Source organism: Aspergillus multicolor (genome assembly GCF_047715735.1).
Source record: "Aspergillus multicolor strain CBS 133.54 unplaced genomic scaffold BDW74scaffold_36, whole genome shotgun sequence".
Lineage (NCBI taxonomy): Eukaryota > Fungi > Ascomycota > Eurotiomycetes > Eurotiales > Aspergillaceae > Aspergillus > Aspergillus multicolor.
Genome location: NW_027395987.1, coordinates 281,130 through 294,981, shown reverse-complemented (window position 1 = coordinate 294,981; position 13,852 = coordinate 281,130). Strand labels below are relative to the sequence as shown.

General features: G+C 49.3%; 4 protein-coding genes across 4 annotated transcripts; 2 read left to right on the top strand and 2 right to left on the bottom strand.

The window, feature by feature from the left end:
* The first annotated feature begins 1,255 nt into the window (after nt 1–1,255).
* On the top strand, nt 1,256–3,102 carry BDW74DRAFT_188139 (uncharacterized protein). The gene is made up of 2 exons (XM_073731652.1): nt 1,256–1,909; nt 1,974–3,102. Exons 1-2 carry the CDS (start codon nt 1,515–1,517, stop codon nt 2,773–2,775), a joined length of 1,197 nt encoding a protein of 398 aa, XP_073579462.1. The 5' UTR covers nt 1,256–1,514; the 3' UTR covers nt 2,776–3,102.
* A 435-nt stretch (nt 3,103–3,537) lies between these two features.
* Nucleotides 3,538–5,713, bottom strand: BDW74DRAFT_92493 (putative choline transport protein). The gene is made up of 5 exons (XM_073734088.1): nt 4,851–5,713; nt 4,449–4,788; nt 4,117–4,391; nt 3,830–4,063; nt 3,538–3,772 (listed from the first exon to the last, which is right to left on the bottom strand). The coding sequence occupies exons 1-5, from the start codon at nt 5,452–5,454 to the stop codon at nt 3,672–3,674; spliced, it is 1,554 nt and encodes a 517-aa protein (XP_073579461.1). The 5' UTR covers nt 5,455–5,713; the 3' UTR covers nt 3,538–3,671.
* Nucleotides 5,714–6,539: 826 nt separating this feature from the next.
* BDW74DRAFT_92523 (uncharacterized protein) lies at nt 6,540–7,321 on the bottom strand. Its single transcript, XM_073734089.1, has 3 exons — nt 7,077–7,321; nt 6,858–7,023; nt 6,540–6,804 (listed from the first exon to the last, which is right to left on the bottom strand). The coding sequence occupies exons 1-3, from the start codon at nt 7,152–7,154 to the stop codon at nt 6,620–6,622; spliced, it is 429 nt and encodes a 142-aa protein (XP_073579460.1). The 5' UTR covers nt 7,155–7,321; the 3' UTR covers nt 6,540–6,619.
* Nucleotides 7,322–11,073: 3,752 nt separating this feature from the next.
* On the top strand, nt 11,074–12,968 carry BDW74DRAFT_161453 (putative C2H2 finger domain protein). Its single transcript, XM_073725791.1, has one exon. It carries the CDS (start codon nt 11,514–11,516, stop codon nt 12,828–12,830), a length of 1,317 nt encoding a protein of 438 aa, XP_073579459.1. The 5' UTR covers nt 11,074–11,513; the 3' UTR covers nt 12,831–12,968.
* Nucleotides 12,969–13,852: the final 884 nt, after the last annotated feature.

Sequence of the window (13,852 nt, the reverse complement as noted above, 5' to 3'; positions counted from 1 at the left end):
AAACTTATAATAAGATTATTAGTTATTAAAAAGATTCTTTGCTATATAGTAAAATTTATTAAAAATTAGTAATATAATAGTTACTAAGTGCTTGTTAAGTGCTTATACCTATATATAGTATTTTTAGTTATATCTCTCTTAATCTTACTAATCCTGTGTTAAATGCCTTGTAAAGTAACCCATAAATTATTTATAATATAAATATGGTATATATTCTTAAGCTGTATACTTGCATGTTTATAAATCCTTACCCCAGAATATTAATAGGATAAGCTAAAGTAAAATATTTTAAGAAATAAAAACTGGCTGCAAGGCCTATTATAATAATTTTACTAAATATAATATTAAATTTACTAAGTAGTTAGTAATTACTTGTTAAGCACTAAACAAGTACTTATATTATTAATTATATTTTTAACTATTTCCCTTTACTAATTAGGAGGCATGTTTATAATATAACCATACTTATTAAAATTAATTAATAAATATTTAGGAAGATTATTATTATATTCCAGCTTTTAAACCTTTAATAAGTTCCTTAAAATATTAATAAGTAAAATTAAAATACTTTTATTAACCTAATTAATTAAAAAGTGTTTAATAGCCAGTTAAAATTATTTTTAATTAATATATAATATTTAATTCCTTACTTAATTTACTTTTAATTAATTAAAAGAGATTATCTTGTAGAAAAAAGCTAGGATCCTTAAGATTTATTATAACTAGTTATTAAGTAGTTATTAAGTACTTTAGGAATAGTCTTTAAATTATAAAAAAAAAATACTTAATATCCCTGGTAAAATTTAAGGAATTTACAGTTATTTAAATTTTTTATATACTAGGGGTAAAGTCAAATTCCACGCGGTTAGCTAACTCCCGAGTGGCGGGACCCGCTTTCAATGTCGATGCCACCTACCCTCTCACCCGGAGCCAGCCCCTTTCGGAATATGCGCCTTAGTCAGATGTCCAATAAAATAGTTATCATAACACAAGAATGAAAAAACTACTGGGCAGAGAAGATTATATATAGTAGGTCTGTTGATGGTGCATAAGTTCTTGTCCTGACTCGAAAGCTCTATGAATGCATGCGAAGGACGCATACCTATATGGATGGAAAAGAGACAAGAAGACTAGCTAGACTGGAAGCGCTCCTTGTTACAGTAGAGTTTGATCTGACGCAAGCTCAAAGCTATTGAACAGGTTGAAGTAGCTCTTTCCTCGGGAATAATCCAGAGTTTCTTCCTTAAGTCATCTTTGGCCGAAATCTGATCTTGTTCCCGGGCCTATTGTTCTTGAACTTCACTCTTAGTGTTACTTGACGACTATTCACAGTCCATTGACAGAACTTTCCTGTTCTTCCACCTCCTCCTTCTACCTTCCCATGCATTTTTCTTCACACCCTTCTCTATCCACCATCAAGGCGTCTTACTGACAGAGAGTAGTCATTCCGTCCTTCCGCTCCTTTCTTAAGAGACATACTAATAGTCTCACGAGGATTTCTGCCACAACCCTCAATGTCTAGCTCATCCAAGCCAAAAGACGCCTTTCGGGTGGCTAAGCCCACAAAAAAGCTTAGAGCGTTTGCGACTGATCTTGAAGCCGCCTTGCAAAGATGTATTCCCTCAAAGACGACCAGACACTACGAGAAGGCCTCAGTGCTCGCCCTCCACTGGGAAAAGGATGACCTGAACGTGGTGCCTCTGGAAAAAGCTCTCCTCGACGTCTTCAAGAGCCAATATGGCTACGATGTCGAGTCTTACGAGATACCAGAACAGAATTCCCAGGAGGAACTCGCAGAAGAGCTGCTTGATTGGACAAGGGAGCATAAAGGGGAACAGGCTCTGCGAATCGTGGTTTACTCAGGACATTCATCTGGAGCCGGTCCAACAGATCCTCACTGGTATTTTGGGTGAGTCTATCCAAGTATATCTATTAATGGAAATCCCAATGAAGCTAACATCTGTGGTGAACAGGGGCCGAGCAGACAGCAACGGAAATCTAGTTGGCTCTCAGATAGACTGGCTGAGACTCAGACAGTGTTGCGAGTACGCGTCTGACGACTTGTGTTACATTTTTGATTGTTGTTCTGCCGGATCTGACGCATTCTACGATGGCCCAGAGATTCTCTGTGCTTCCGGATTCCAGCAGACTGCTGGCGCGGACCCAAAATTCTCGTTTACGCAGGCGTTTATCGACACCCTTGAAGATTTGGAGGGTGCCCCGTCTTCCATCGCAAATATCTTCGCGACACTCTACAGGAACTCAGCAAAGAGCAACGTTGCCGCAAGTCCACTGCACATTGCCAAGAAGAATGCACCGAGTATTGTTCTCCAGAAACTGGTCATCAAGACCCTTTCCAAAACGATGACCAAAACGGCACTCGGGGACAAAAAGGGAAAGAAACCGGCCACCCAGAAGATCCACAAAGTGCTCGTAGCTGTGCATATCGAAGATGATAAGCCGGACCTCGCCGCCTGGAAACAGTGGCTAACGCAAAACATACCAGACGGTGTCCTCAGCGCGGACGTTAATATTGAGGCTGTTTTTGAAACATCCAGCAGTCTACTGCTAGTCACGCTCCCGCTAGAGCTTTGGACGATGCTCGACCCTACGGACACGGCGTTTAGATTTGTCTCGTTTGTCAACTCGAGCGGTCGAGCTGTCGGCCAGTCGCACCAGGAGGCCCAGCCTCAGTTTCCTATTTGTTCGCCTCCAGGCCCCCGAAGCTCAGAGAATGTGCACCCTTCGCATCGCCACGGAAAGTCGCTTGGTTAACAAGAATTGCATCGGAGTCAAGCCTGGAGCAGTCTGGGGTTTGCGCCTCTGTCCTGTTACCTTACAGGAATATTAGCATGCCCCTTTTCTTGGTCATGTCTGTGGTCCGCCACAGTGAACTTCAGCTGAAGGTGTTACCGTGCTTTCGTATGTACCTTCGAAGGCGGGAGGTTTTGATTTTTTTCCATGCACCTACCGTAGTTTGCTTTGAGTTTTAATTCAGGCAGTGCCTGCGGTCACAAGTGCCTCCTTGAATACAGTTGTTGAAATGGTTGACATTTGGTTAGCCTAGTTCAGCGAAAAATAAATGTTATGCTTCTATTATTCCCTCGCCCAAAAAACTGACCAGACCCTGCTTGTTGCACGTAGAAGCTAGGTTATCAGCTAGTTATCAGTTCCAGGAGTACGTATGTAAACTTAGTTGGTAGATCGGACAAGCTAAGACCATGGTCCAGTCACCATTCAACTCGGGACGCCAGGTCCGAGGTCCCAAATGGATGGTGACGAACCGTGCATCTGGGCAATATAGACACTTGTATACAGGGTTTGGCATGGGCGAGCAGGGACCAACCGATGGCAGGGAAGCTCGCTTATTCTCCGATCCTTGAATATCTACGACGGGCTCGGCTTCTCTTACTCCGTATACTATAAGTTACGAGTATGTGCTTACTTTACGAGCAGCTGGCCTATGTTACGGCTGAAGCTGAAGCTGACGTGAGCCGCTGTGATCTCGGTTTGCTCAAGCCGTCCTGGGGTGGAGGTAAGGGCTCGGGGGCGGAGTATTTCCGCATCGTAAAGAGACTAGGCTACAGCGAATGAAGTAGATTTCCCGCAAACAGAGAGCATGATATTCACGTGGCCGTGGCAGATATTGGACGTAAGGGATAAAGATAGATCTACATCTCCAACCTAGGCCCATGATAATGGCCCCTTGCATACGCGAACCAGTTCGCGACGCCGATCATCAGCATTACGACCAGGACGACGGATGCGTAATCTACCAGCCAGTTTATTAGTATCTATTACTTGATGTTAAAATAGAAGCGAGACTTACTCATATTCCCACCTGTTACTGGCAAGACGGTAGGGAAGCAGAAAAAGACAGTCAAGATAATAGCCCAGATAACGCACACCACATTACAGATATAGCCTATCACATTAGGGACTCTAAAGGGTCTTGTCTCTGGAAGGAAGTGCGTTGATCGGCGGCGGAGGATGAGAAGGACAGCGGGGATAGCGAAGGATATCTGCGCGACGATCACCGTTGTGCTGATAAAGGAGTTAAAGGCTTGACTCGCTATTAGCTAGCTTGTACTCGGAAGGAGCAAGAGGTATACGCACCGGTCGACGAGCAAACATATACAATCCCAACAAGGAAGACTAGAACACCATCGAGGATAAGTGCGTATACGGGGACACCTAGGGTGGGATGAATAGACGAGAACTTCTTTGAGTAGTAGAGGGCGTCATCGCGGGCGAACGACCAGGTCAGTCGAGAGGCTGTTTGATGTACGGCGTTGAAGGCGACACAGGAGACGACGAAGAGCGAGGCCATGAAGACGGTTGCGGCGGCTGAGGAGTGGGTGGCTTTTTCCCAGATGTAGTAGATGGGGAAGCTATAAGCACCAATTGTCAGAATGGGACGTTCGATGGATCAACGTGATGGCACTCACCCAGTGTTTGTAGTCAAGGACTCAGCAACGTTGCGATAGCTGTAGATAATGCCGATGGCGAAAGGGAACGCAGTCAAGAATCCTACAAGGACGGTGACCAGCACCGCCTTCGGCACGACATGTTCTGGGTCAAGACACTCTTCTGCAAGGTGGAGAGTCGCGTCGAGTCCGGAGAGCATGAACTGAGGTGTTGAGAGACCGGTTAGGAAGGAGATGCCGTCTGGCCAACCACCGGACCCGTTGGTGAGTATGCCCCAGATTTTGTTCGAGTCAATATGCACGTGCGAGCGAGCGGGACAGGCAACTGTAATGACAATAAAGGTGGATATCGACAGGGCGACTAGAGAGGGCAGAATTGTTAGTGGCGTCTGCCTTGTCACCTCAATAGGGTGTGAGACTTACATCCAATATTGTACATCCAGAGTGTTTTGTTAACCAAGAACGTATTGTAAAGAACCACGAGTATATTGAACAACTGGTAAACAAGAAAGTAATGCCATGACTGGGGCTCATACCCGGGTTGCCAGCGAATGATGATCGCCATCAAAGCGTTTACGCCAGACAAACCGATGGATGCACCCAGGCAGATCCATGAGAATATAGCGGCGAGGCCACTGAAATAAGACAAGCCTCGACTCCAGCGGCGGGAGGCCAAGATAGAGGTGAAGTGGTACTGTCCACCGGCAGTGGGATAGACACTAGCCAGTTCCGCCAACGTCACGCCCGTGCAGAGCATAGCAAAGGTAACGACGATGATGCCGTAGAGAAGAGACAAGGCCCCGCCCGACTGTATGGCGATGGCAAAGCTAGCGGCAATCGCAACCCAGCTGTTTGAGATGTTGTAGCCCACTGCGACGATGCTCAGAATGTTGAACTTGCGCTTCATGGGCATCTCCAGCTGGTCTGCGATGCCCACTTCACCTTTCGCCATCTCGGCATCATGAACAGATGGGTCTCCATGGTCGGCTTTGAAGGTAGAGGCTTTGGATTCTTGGACTGTTTCCATGGTCTTCGTGGTAGTATGGAAGGGTCAAGACGAGGCTTCAGCTTCTCCCACCGTTAAGCCAGAATCCGCCCAGAGGAGACATGGGGGCTAACGACTGTTAAAACCAGAATCAAAGCGTAAGCTCGCCGTCGGAACAGTTACATAATTGTCGGAGAAGGGCTGAACACCTTGATAGAGAGATAGGTGATAAGTGATATCGGAACTGCTGTAAAATTCCGAGCCCCTCCAAACCCTATCTCAATCTAACCAACGACGATTGAATCTCAACGCCACCTGGTCTTAGCTAGCGGAAATAGGGCCGGCATCCTTGTCATTCTAGGATGAAGATCAGCTTGAAAATGCGGGGAATGACACTAGGTGCCCTGGTGGTCGTTGTTTGACTTTGGAACGCAGGCCGGATTGCGGGGACGGCGGCTCCAACTGCGGAGCGAATCCGCACGATATGAGTGACGATAATAGGCATCAGCGATAGCCTGATAGAGATCTGTTCTATCTGATAATCATGTGATAAGAAAATGAATGTACATAAGAGAATATACCAGTCGGCCAGCATACACTGGACTTGCACTCCGCTCAGTTCCTCCGCCGGGTATATTTCAAGCGCCAACCAAGAAATCCCGAGCTTCATGTCGGCTTCATTTCAGGTATTTGCTTTTTTACCCTCGCCGTGCCGGTAGAAAAACAAACAGGGGAGATTATAGTAGCTCGTTGGCAAGAAAGGCGCCAGATGAGATCGAGACGATCCGGAGGCGGCGTATAATGACAACTGAGAGCTGGCTGCGCTGGATAACTAATCCCTTTGGAGAAACTTCTAGATCTCAATTAGGAAACAACGGGCGAGCCGAGTCTCGATTGCACGTGGCATCAAGTCACTCGAGAGTTGCGACTTACTCCGTCCCATCGGCAGAAGCAACCTCTATAATAGGAACACTGTCCAATTATGACTTTCCTATCTATTCCGAGGACAAGTTTTCCGAGATGCAGAGAGCTGTAGATCGGAGATAGTATATTCTTTCTCGTTTAGCTTTAAATACCTAGAAATTGTCCGTCAATTATCTGAAACCATGGACTAATGAACCCATGCTCAGCATAACGTACAAAATCACAGCAAAGCCACCTAATAATAGCCCTTATTGCCTCTTCTCTGGACTTCCTCAATCATTCGCTAACCAAGGTGACGTAAGCCCCTTATGCGGCGCCTTGCTGGCTGTCTGGAGCCCAGCTCCCCACCAATCGCAGTCTTCGTATCTTCCTCGGAGACAACGGCATGCCGGCCACTCTTAACTTCTCCAAGCGCAGAAGCTTCATTCTCTGGTGGCTGGTACGGCTTACCTTGGCCCCACTGTAGGGCTGGGACGGTCAGGTAGGTGCCTCCGATAAGATAATTTGGGACATGGACGTACTCATCCTGCCCATGTTCTTGGGTGTCGACCGTGTCTCTGCAGGGGTGGCCTGGTTGCTCTTGCCTGCCTTTAGCTGGTTGCAGAAGTGTTTGATCTGTTCGAGGATAACAAGCTCGTGGCCCTTAATAGCTGCGTCGGCATAGAGACAAGGGCGGCTTTGTTCATTCTGTAGACGGGAGAGATTAGCTCCTACTAGATAGTCGACGAATGGAGGGAGACCTGGCGCGGATGGTACCTGCATAAAGCGGAACTCTGGCTGGCTGCAGCACCGCCGGTAGCTGGTCGTTGCGGAGACATTGAGAATATCGGTATGGCGTAGTAAGTAAAATGGAATATACAGATAACTGGCTTCAAATGGTTCGTATGCTTAAGCTTGCGTGATTATGGGACGACAACAACTTGTCTTTATTATATCAGTCATCGCTAGGGTGAGTCGCTCGGTTGAAATGACGGTATTGACGCCATCAAAGACCACGAGATCGTGGATTGGATAGGCATGGGGGGAGATCCGGGCATGGGACGCGTCCTGTTAATCTTCAACGCTACGATTCGGACTTGCGGTAGCTGGAGACCTACCTTGCTTGTCTAACCCCGTATATTCGCGCTCCGTCCAGCACTAGGAAATGGCACGTTATCTAGCAGTCAGTGGCCATTTGACATCATACTTGTCGTGCGGAAGCTGATTAGCACGAGGCTTCCGGGATGGCACCTTCAAGTGGAAGGGTCAGGTACCCGGTTGCTTTCTGCCACTGAAGTAAGGCCCACCCAGGTCCTGCCATTGAAGACGGGGATCGGCATGCCGATTAAAAAATCAGGGAGCAAGGCTAACGTGCGGGTGGGACTTCGATATCTCGCCAAGCCATGAGGCTGAATCATTGATGCCAGCAATTAGGTCTCAATCACTGAGGTAACTGCGACTTATGCTACTCAACTTCAGGCACAAGTCCAACGGGCTTTCCCTCGTTTCCCACGTGATGAGTTGGCTGCGAAGGGGTTTGGCGTGAGAAGGCCATCTGCTTCCTGCCATCTCGAGAGTTTCATGAGTGGCCAATTGCACTTTCCAGTCTAGCATAAATGCTCTTAGGGATAAGATCAAAAGATCCTGGTACCCAAAGACCTGCGATACTAGCCATAGAAAATTTTCGATGAGCTAGCGGAACCAAAGTGGAACGGATTCTGCTCAATACGCATCAAGGGTCCAACTTGCGAAGCGTTATACCTTCAATGAGATAGTACTTTTGAAGCGGACAATTGGTGGCATTACAGCCAATGTAGCCCGGTACCTGTTGCACAGTATCTGCTGTCCCTTGGTATTAACAACCCAGAGGAACTTCCGCAATAATACATGCGTGCCGCGGTAGCGCCAGCGTAGAGTGAGAAATTCTGGAAAGAGAACTAGATGGAGGATACTTGTGGTCACGTCGTAGATAGAGAGAAGGCGTGGATTCCGCTCAAGTACGACGGGCGCAGAATTGTGTAGATGTCAGTGTAACTGATAGAAGCTGACGATACTGCGTCAGTGCCAATAGGCACTCAATTGGGCTTCGGTCAGTCGCGTACCCTTTGAGCTACCAGTTCATGTAGCTCGTGCATTTGGCATTCGGCTAACCTCAGGCTAAACCAAAGAATTGTTTGTTTGTGGCATTGCTGCTGTAGATAAATGGCTTCTGGCGAACTCAAAACTGCCATCCCGATGCAAAGCGATGTCTCTTTTCTAAACTGGGGAAGGTTACGTCCAGCGAGTTTTCCAAGAGCAAACGCCATTTTTCCTTGGGTAAGACAACGACACAGACCAACAGAATGGTCATGGCATCCAGTGCGAATCACTAGGGCATCGATCGACACAGACTTGAAAGCTTCTCATTATTCCAGTGCGTCGCAATTCATCCTCCTGTCCCTGTTGTTGGAGAAAGCACGTTAGAAGTTCAAACCCCAGCGACTGGCAAGCCAGTGCCGCCAAATGAACCCAAAAGGATGATTTGCCGCCTTCGGTCTCGGTAGTAGGAAGAGTTGGTGCGGCGTCATCAGTGTCTTCAAGTATCGGAGCAAACACCATTTTCAGATAATGACGGTGTACCGGCCAAAGCAACGGCGTACCTTGACGATCGTGCTAGTTTGGCGATTGTAGGCGATGAGGATCATGACTAGCATCAGTAATTGGCTTCTCTGTAACATACGAAAGAAAGTGTCAGTAGTTGATTCAACGAAAGTTTTTGACGGGTTCCAGACCAACCTTGAAATCTTTGTCTCACCATTCCTAGCGGAGCTACTGAGTATGCTCGATGACATCAATCTTCAGCTCCATCCCTTCTGGCGTTGTTCCATGGAAATGAAGTCATGAATGACAGTGATACTCCCCGCTGCAGGGCTATAGGGGCTTAGAGTCTCTAGCAGTGTGGCTGGTGAAATATCTAAGCCACAAGTATTCTGGGCTTCTGGCGGCGCCCAAGCTCTTAGGAGAGATCTGGGGTCTCCCGGCGACCCGTCAGAAAGTCAGACTGACATTGGCAGTAATGTTCTGATTGGGCATGATTGAACCCCGCAAGTTAAACTGTAGGTGTGTCCTTGCCGGTTCCGACCTCACGAGTCTGTGCATTGAACGCATGGTCTAGCTCTAGCTCTGCTTCAAATCGGCCGAGCATAGCCGCTGCAAGACGCCTGCCTCGCCAAAGTCATGGATTCCGTTGGTTTGGCGTCGCTGATGTCTTACTTTGCTTTTGGGGTGGAGCCTTCATTTCTTTTGCTGGCTCCTTCGCCCATCCATGTAGAGCCCCGCGCCCGTTGCAATCTCGCCCTGACCATGGCCCATGGGCGTGAGGGCATCGCTGGGAGAGTTTCGCCCCTGAGAGGTGCATATGCACAGGTCTCGGACTTATTTCAGGTGATGCGCCTAGGTATGTTGTGCGACGAGCCTGGCGCTACTGCTGCACTGCGCCTGCGCCCAAGGCAGATCGGTCTCGTTTGCGGTTTGGTGCGGTGGTTAGCCCGGGTTCGCGACGGTGTCGATGCTGCAGGTTGACCGGACTGGGCAAGACACTTGGATTGGATCATAATCGTCATTACTTGGATGAGTATAACGATCGTCGGGTGTGCCTTATCCTGGGTTGAATTCCGAAGACCGGAATAAGCGACTTAGCGACCATCTAGTGGCTTGGCCTGGCGGTTTCTGACAGCCGGTGACATGTTCTGGATCTGGCCTTCTCCGGAGTAAGGATTCTGGGTTGACGAAGGGTGATCCTGGGCTTGGAGAGCATGGAGATTGAATGTCGTCGAAATTCCAAAGACTGAAGGGCCCCCATAGCGCTAGGGGAGCGGAGTGGAGTGGATCGTGGACGCGCGTGGGGATGCCTCGATCAGGCAAACACTCGGCCACCGCACCACCCAGCCCACCCTGGCGTCTCCATCTATCTCCATCTCCATTTCCATCGACTTTCGATTCTACCGTAGAATCATACACTCTACACTCTGATGATCTCTAAATAGAATGGATATGGCGTCTTGCTTTGGGGGCTGCTCGATCGGATCAGTTGCAAGCCCAGACTAAGCGTTGCAATACGAGGTCCAGGTCCAGGGCAGGTCGGGTCGGACTTCCACCGCCAGTCCACCACCACCATCTCATCTGCGATATTCCTACCTTGACTTTGATACACTATCACGCTCCACCCGTGACATCGCTGATCGCTTACTTCGTTGGTCCCCGTGCCCCAGTTATCTTCGCTTCGTTATCTGCGCCAAGCTGCCGCCGTCTTGACGCCAGAGGCCCAGAGCAGGGGCCCTTCACCAGGGCAAAACCGAATCCAGCCAACACTGCCCAGTCTCTGACAGCAATCTTTCGTATCATTCGCCGACGATGGATCCTTCAGACCAGTCGCCGATGGAGGAACCCCGGGATGGGGCTAGAAAAAGAAACGCACGAACCAGTGCATGCATGGCCAGATGACGACACCCACACTACCCTTACCGCTGCCGGCGGCCATGGGTTTATACTAGAGCCGTACTAAGGCCCATTTCGGACACCTTGAGGCTCTACGTACTGTCACGGTTTCGTACTGGCACTCAGCCCGGCCGCCACGAATCTTCGGCGCTGCACTGCACGACGCGGACCTCTGCGGCGCTGCACCCCGTCAGCCACCTGTCCCGCTCATGTATCGGTAACTTTACGCCCATGTGTCAGTGTCTAGGCTAGTTTGGGCGTGATAAAAAAAAAATGAAATACCGGATATCGCGCCAGAACAAGGGAACAAAAAAGTAATGAAGGAGTGGCTCCAGCGCAACCGCCCTGACTAGTCCTGTCCACTCCTAGTTCTGCAGTGGAGGGATTCTGTCTGTCGGCATCGGACGCCAAACAGGGATATACTTCCATTTTTCACCGGTCGATTGTGCCTGTTCATCGTAATGGAGGGTGCGCATTGGCTAGTTGAGGCTCATTCGAGACTCACCAATTCGCGGTGTCTTGATTTCAGTTGTTTTCCACACCATGAAGGGGTCCCCGGGGAAGTGTGCCTAGCTGAGAATAAATGCCGCCATGGGTCCGCTGCAATCATGGTGATCCTAATTCTTGCTCAAGCCAAAGCTTTGTTTCCTGCCTCGTGGTGTTCCTGTACCTGTCATCCTTTGTTGACTTGACCCTGCCAGCCTTCTGCCTGTGCTTGAACAATGGAGAGCCACTACGATTATCCTGGCTTCCACCACTACGGCGTGCCAGGCCAGCTTCCAATTGCGCACGAGATTGATGTACAGTATTATCCTCACCATGATGCCAGTGTGATGGCGGCTCCTATGTCTGATGCTATGATGGGATGTGTTCCCGTTACGACGGAGGCCGTGGTCAAGGGCGCTACGTTTCCTCCGTTCGGACCATTGCGCTACCCTCCACCCCCGTCTCCTGCAGACATGGGATACTGGTGCCCTCCTTCGCCCTTTGACGAAAGCGTACGCAGCGTCTCACCTCAGACGGACTGTCAGAGCAACTACATGCCTGCTCTCAGCTACGACGACTCCTTGTCATGCACATCAGGCTTTGAGAGCTCGCCCTCTCCTTCATACCCCGAAATTCCAATGGCTCTGTACAAGCAGGAGCCAATGAGTCCCATCGAGCCCACCCACCCGATGCCTCAACAGAACCATATGTTTCTACAAGTATACACCCCAGCTACCCACCAAGCAAGCAAATACACCAACCCCGCCGAACGCGAAGCCTCCAAACCCACCCGCAAGCCTTCAACCCGCAAAGAGACCCCTCGAAATCGCGTGCAGAAGCGCACCAGCAAGACTCCCAAAAAGACCCCAGCCAAATCCGGCCGCACCGAAACAACCACAACCTCCAAACAGCCACCCAAGAAGACATCCGACCGCCGCTTCGAATGCTGCTTCGCCCGCTACGGCTGCACAAGCACCTTCCCCTCAAAGAATGAATGGAAGCGTCACGTCAGCTCCCAGCACATCCAGCCGGGCTTCTACAGATGTGACGTCGGCCGGTGCAGCCTGAACAACCGCTCGCCATCTCCGCCTCACCCCCGAACACCTACCTCCCCTTCCCACCACCATACACCCCAACCACCAACCCTCCTCGTCAACGACTTCAACCGCAAGGACCTCTTCATCCAGCACCAGCGCCGCATGCACGCCCCCTGGAGCACGAACCCATCCAACCCCAAGCCTGTGTCTCGCAAAGGCTCATCCACATCGCAGGCTGAGAAGGACTCCTTTGACGCTTCCCTTGAAGAAGTCGTCAAGCGGTGTTGGCGACAACTCCGTGAGCCGCCTACACTGAGCCGCTGCGGGTTCTGCACGATGGAGTTCAGCGGCGCGAACGCGTGGAAGGAGCGCATGGAGCACGTGGCGAGACACTTTGAGAAGAGAGATCCCGGTCCTGAGAGGGAGGATCTGCCGCTGAGGCAGTGGGCAGAGAATAACGGGGTGGTGAAGTTCGTGGATGGCGAGTGGAAATTGGTGAGCCTTTGTCGGAAGTGATCTTTCTTCGGCAAATTCGTCTAGTTTCTGCGCCTATCACGGCCTTTTTGTCCTGTCTTTCGTTATGTCTGTTTTGCTTGATCTCCTACATTTCTCTTATTTATTTTCTCGGGGTGGGTTGGCTGGGTAATACGTGTTCGATATGGTTTCGCATTTGCGTCGGTGGGATACGGCTCTGGTCCTGGTCTGGGCATGCTTATGATTTACGATGTAATGCGTTGCGGTGCGATTCAATGATATCCTGTACGTACTAGTCTAAGATGATACGATAAGAACCTCCTCATTTGCTGGTTTCTTGCCTAGGCACTACTCAAGAGAACGGAGTACTTCTACCCTCTTAACCTACACCAAGAAGTATCTATACATTGAGTTTCCGTCCTGGAGATCAAGAGATACCGAGGTGTCTAGTCCTATCCAGGTATCTACAGAGGGCTTATCTCCAAATAATATACCTCTCATTTGTGCTCCCAATCTCTTTCTTCCCAGCTATGCTTAGCTCCCGGTGGTTCAGCATGCATTAGGCCTTTTCGGGCTCTTTTTTCTAATGTGTCGGCTAGGTACTGTAAGCACAATAATCTGGGGGTGGGTCTAAGGGCCTGGTGATGTACTAGGGTACTTCAAGTCGATACAATCTCACCAGAAGATCCTCAAGATCGTGTAGGTATGTATGGTTTTATATTCGAGCTTCGCGCGTTGTTCCACGTATAGACTTAGATCTTTCTCCCTACCTGTTATTACTTTGCGACATGTCTCCTTTCCTCCTATTTGCCATCGTGGTGTTTCTTCTTTCTTATTCCATCAAATACGATCCTCTTATTGCTCACGTCCCTAACACAATCGAGCAACGAACGAGCCGGATCTAAAACATCAGCAGAGACCAGCATGAACGAGCCAATGCAGATCATGTTAGCGTGCAACAGCGCAATTTACCGTACCACAGTTTCCGCAATGAAACCTAGCCATGCAGATACCAGCACAACCGCGGCGCTTAGAGAAGTGCAAACACCCACCCACGACCTGAA

Coding starts and splice junctions, on each gene's coding strand:
- BDW74DRAFT_92523 (XM_073734089.1), bottom strand. CDS start 7,154: ATGTCTCCGCAACGACCAGCTACCGGCGGTGCTGCAGCCAGCCAGAGT. Junction 7,024..7,076: donor GCAGGTACCATCCGCGCCAG/GTCTCCCTCCAT, acceptor TCCCGTCTACAG/AATGAACAAAGCCGCCCTTG. Junction 6,805..6,857: donor CAAGAACATGGGCAGGATGA/GTACGTCCATGT, acceptor TGACCGTCCCAG/CCCTACAGTGGGGCCAAGGT.
- BDW74DRAFT_188139 (XM_073731652.1), top strand. CDS start 1,515: ATGTCTAGCTCATCCAAGCCAAAAGACGCCTTTCGGGTGGCTAAGCCC. Junction 1,910..1,973: donor GATCCTCACTGGTATTTTGG/GTGAGTCTATCC, acceptor TGTGGTGAACAG/GGGCCGAGCAGACAGCAACG.
- BDW74DRAFT_161453 (XM_073725791.1), top strand. CDS start 11,514: ATGGAGAGCCACTACGATTATCCTGGCTTCCACCACTACGGCGTGCCA.
- BDW74DRAFT_92493 (XM_073734088.1), bottom strand. CDS start 5,454: ATGGAAACAGTCCAAGAATCCAAAGCCTCTACCTTCAAAGCCGACCAT. Junction 4,064..4,116: donor ATATGTTTGCTCGTCGACCG/GTGCGTATACCT, acceptor TAGCGAGTCAAG/CCTTTAACTCCTTTATCAGC. Junction 3,773..3,829: donor AGTAACAGGTGGGAATATGA/GTAAGTCTCGCT, acceptor ACTGGCTGGTAG/ATTACGCATCCGTCGTCCTG.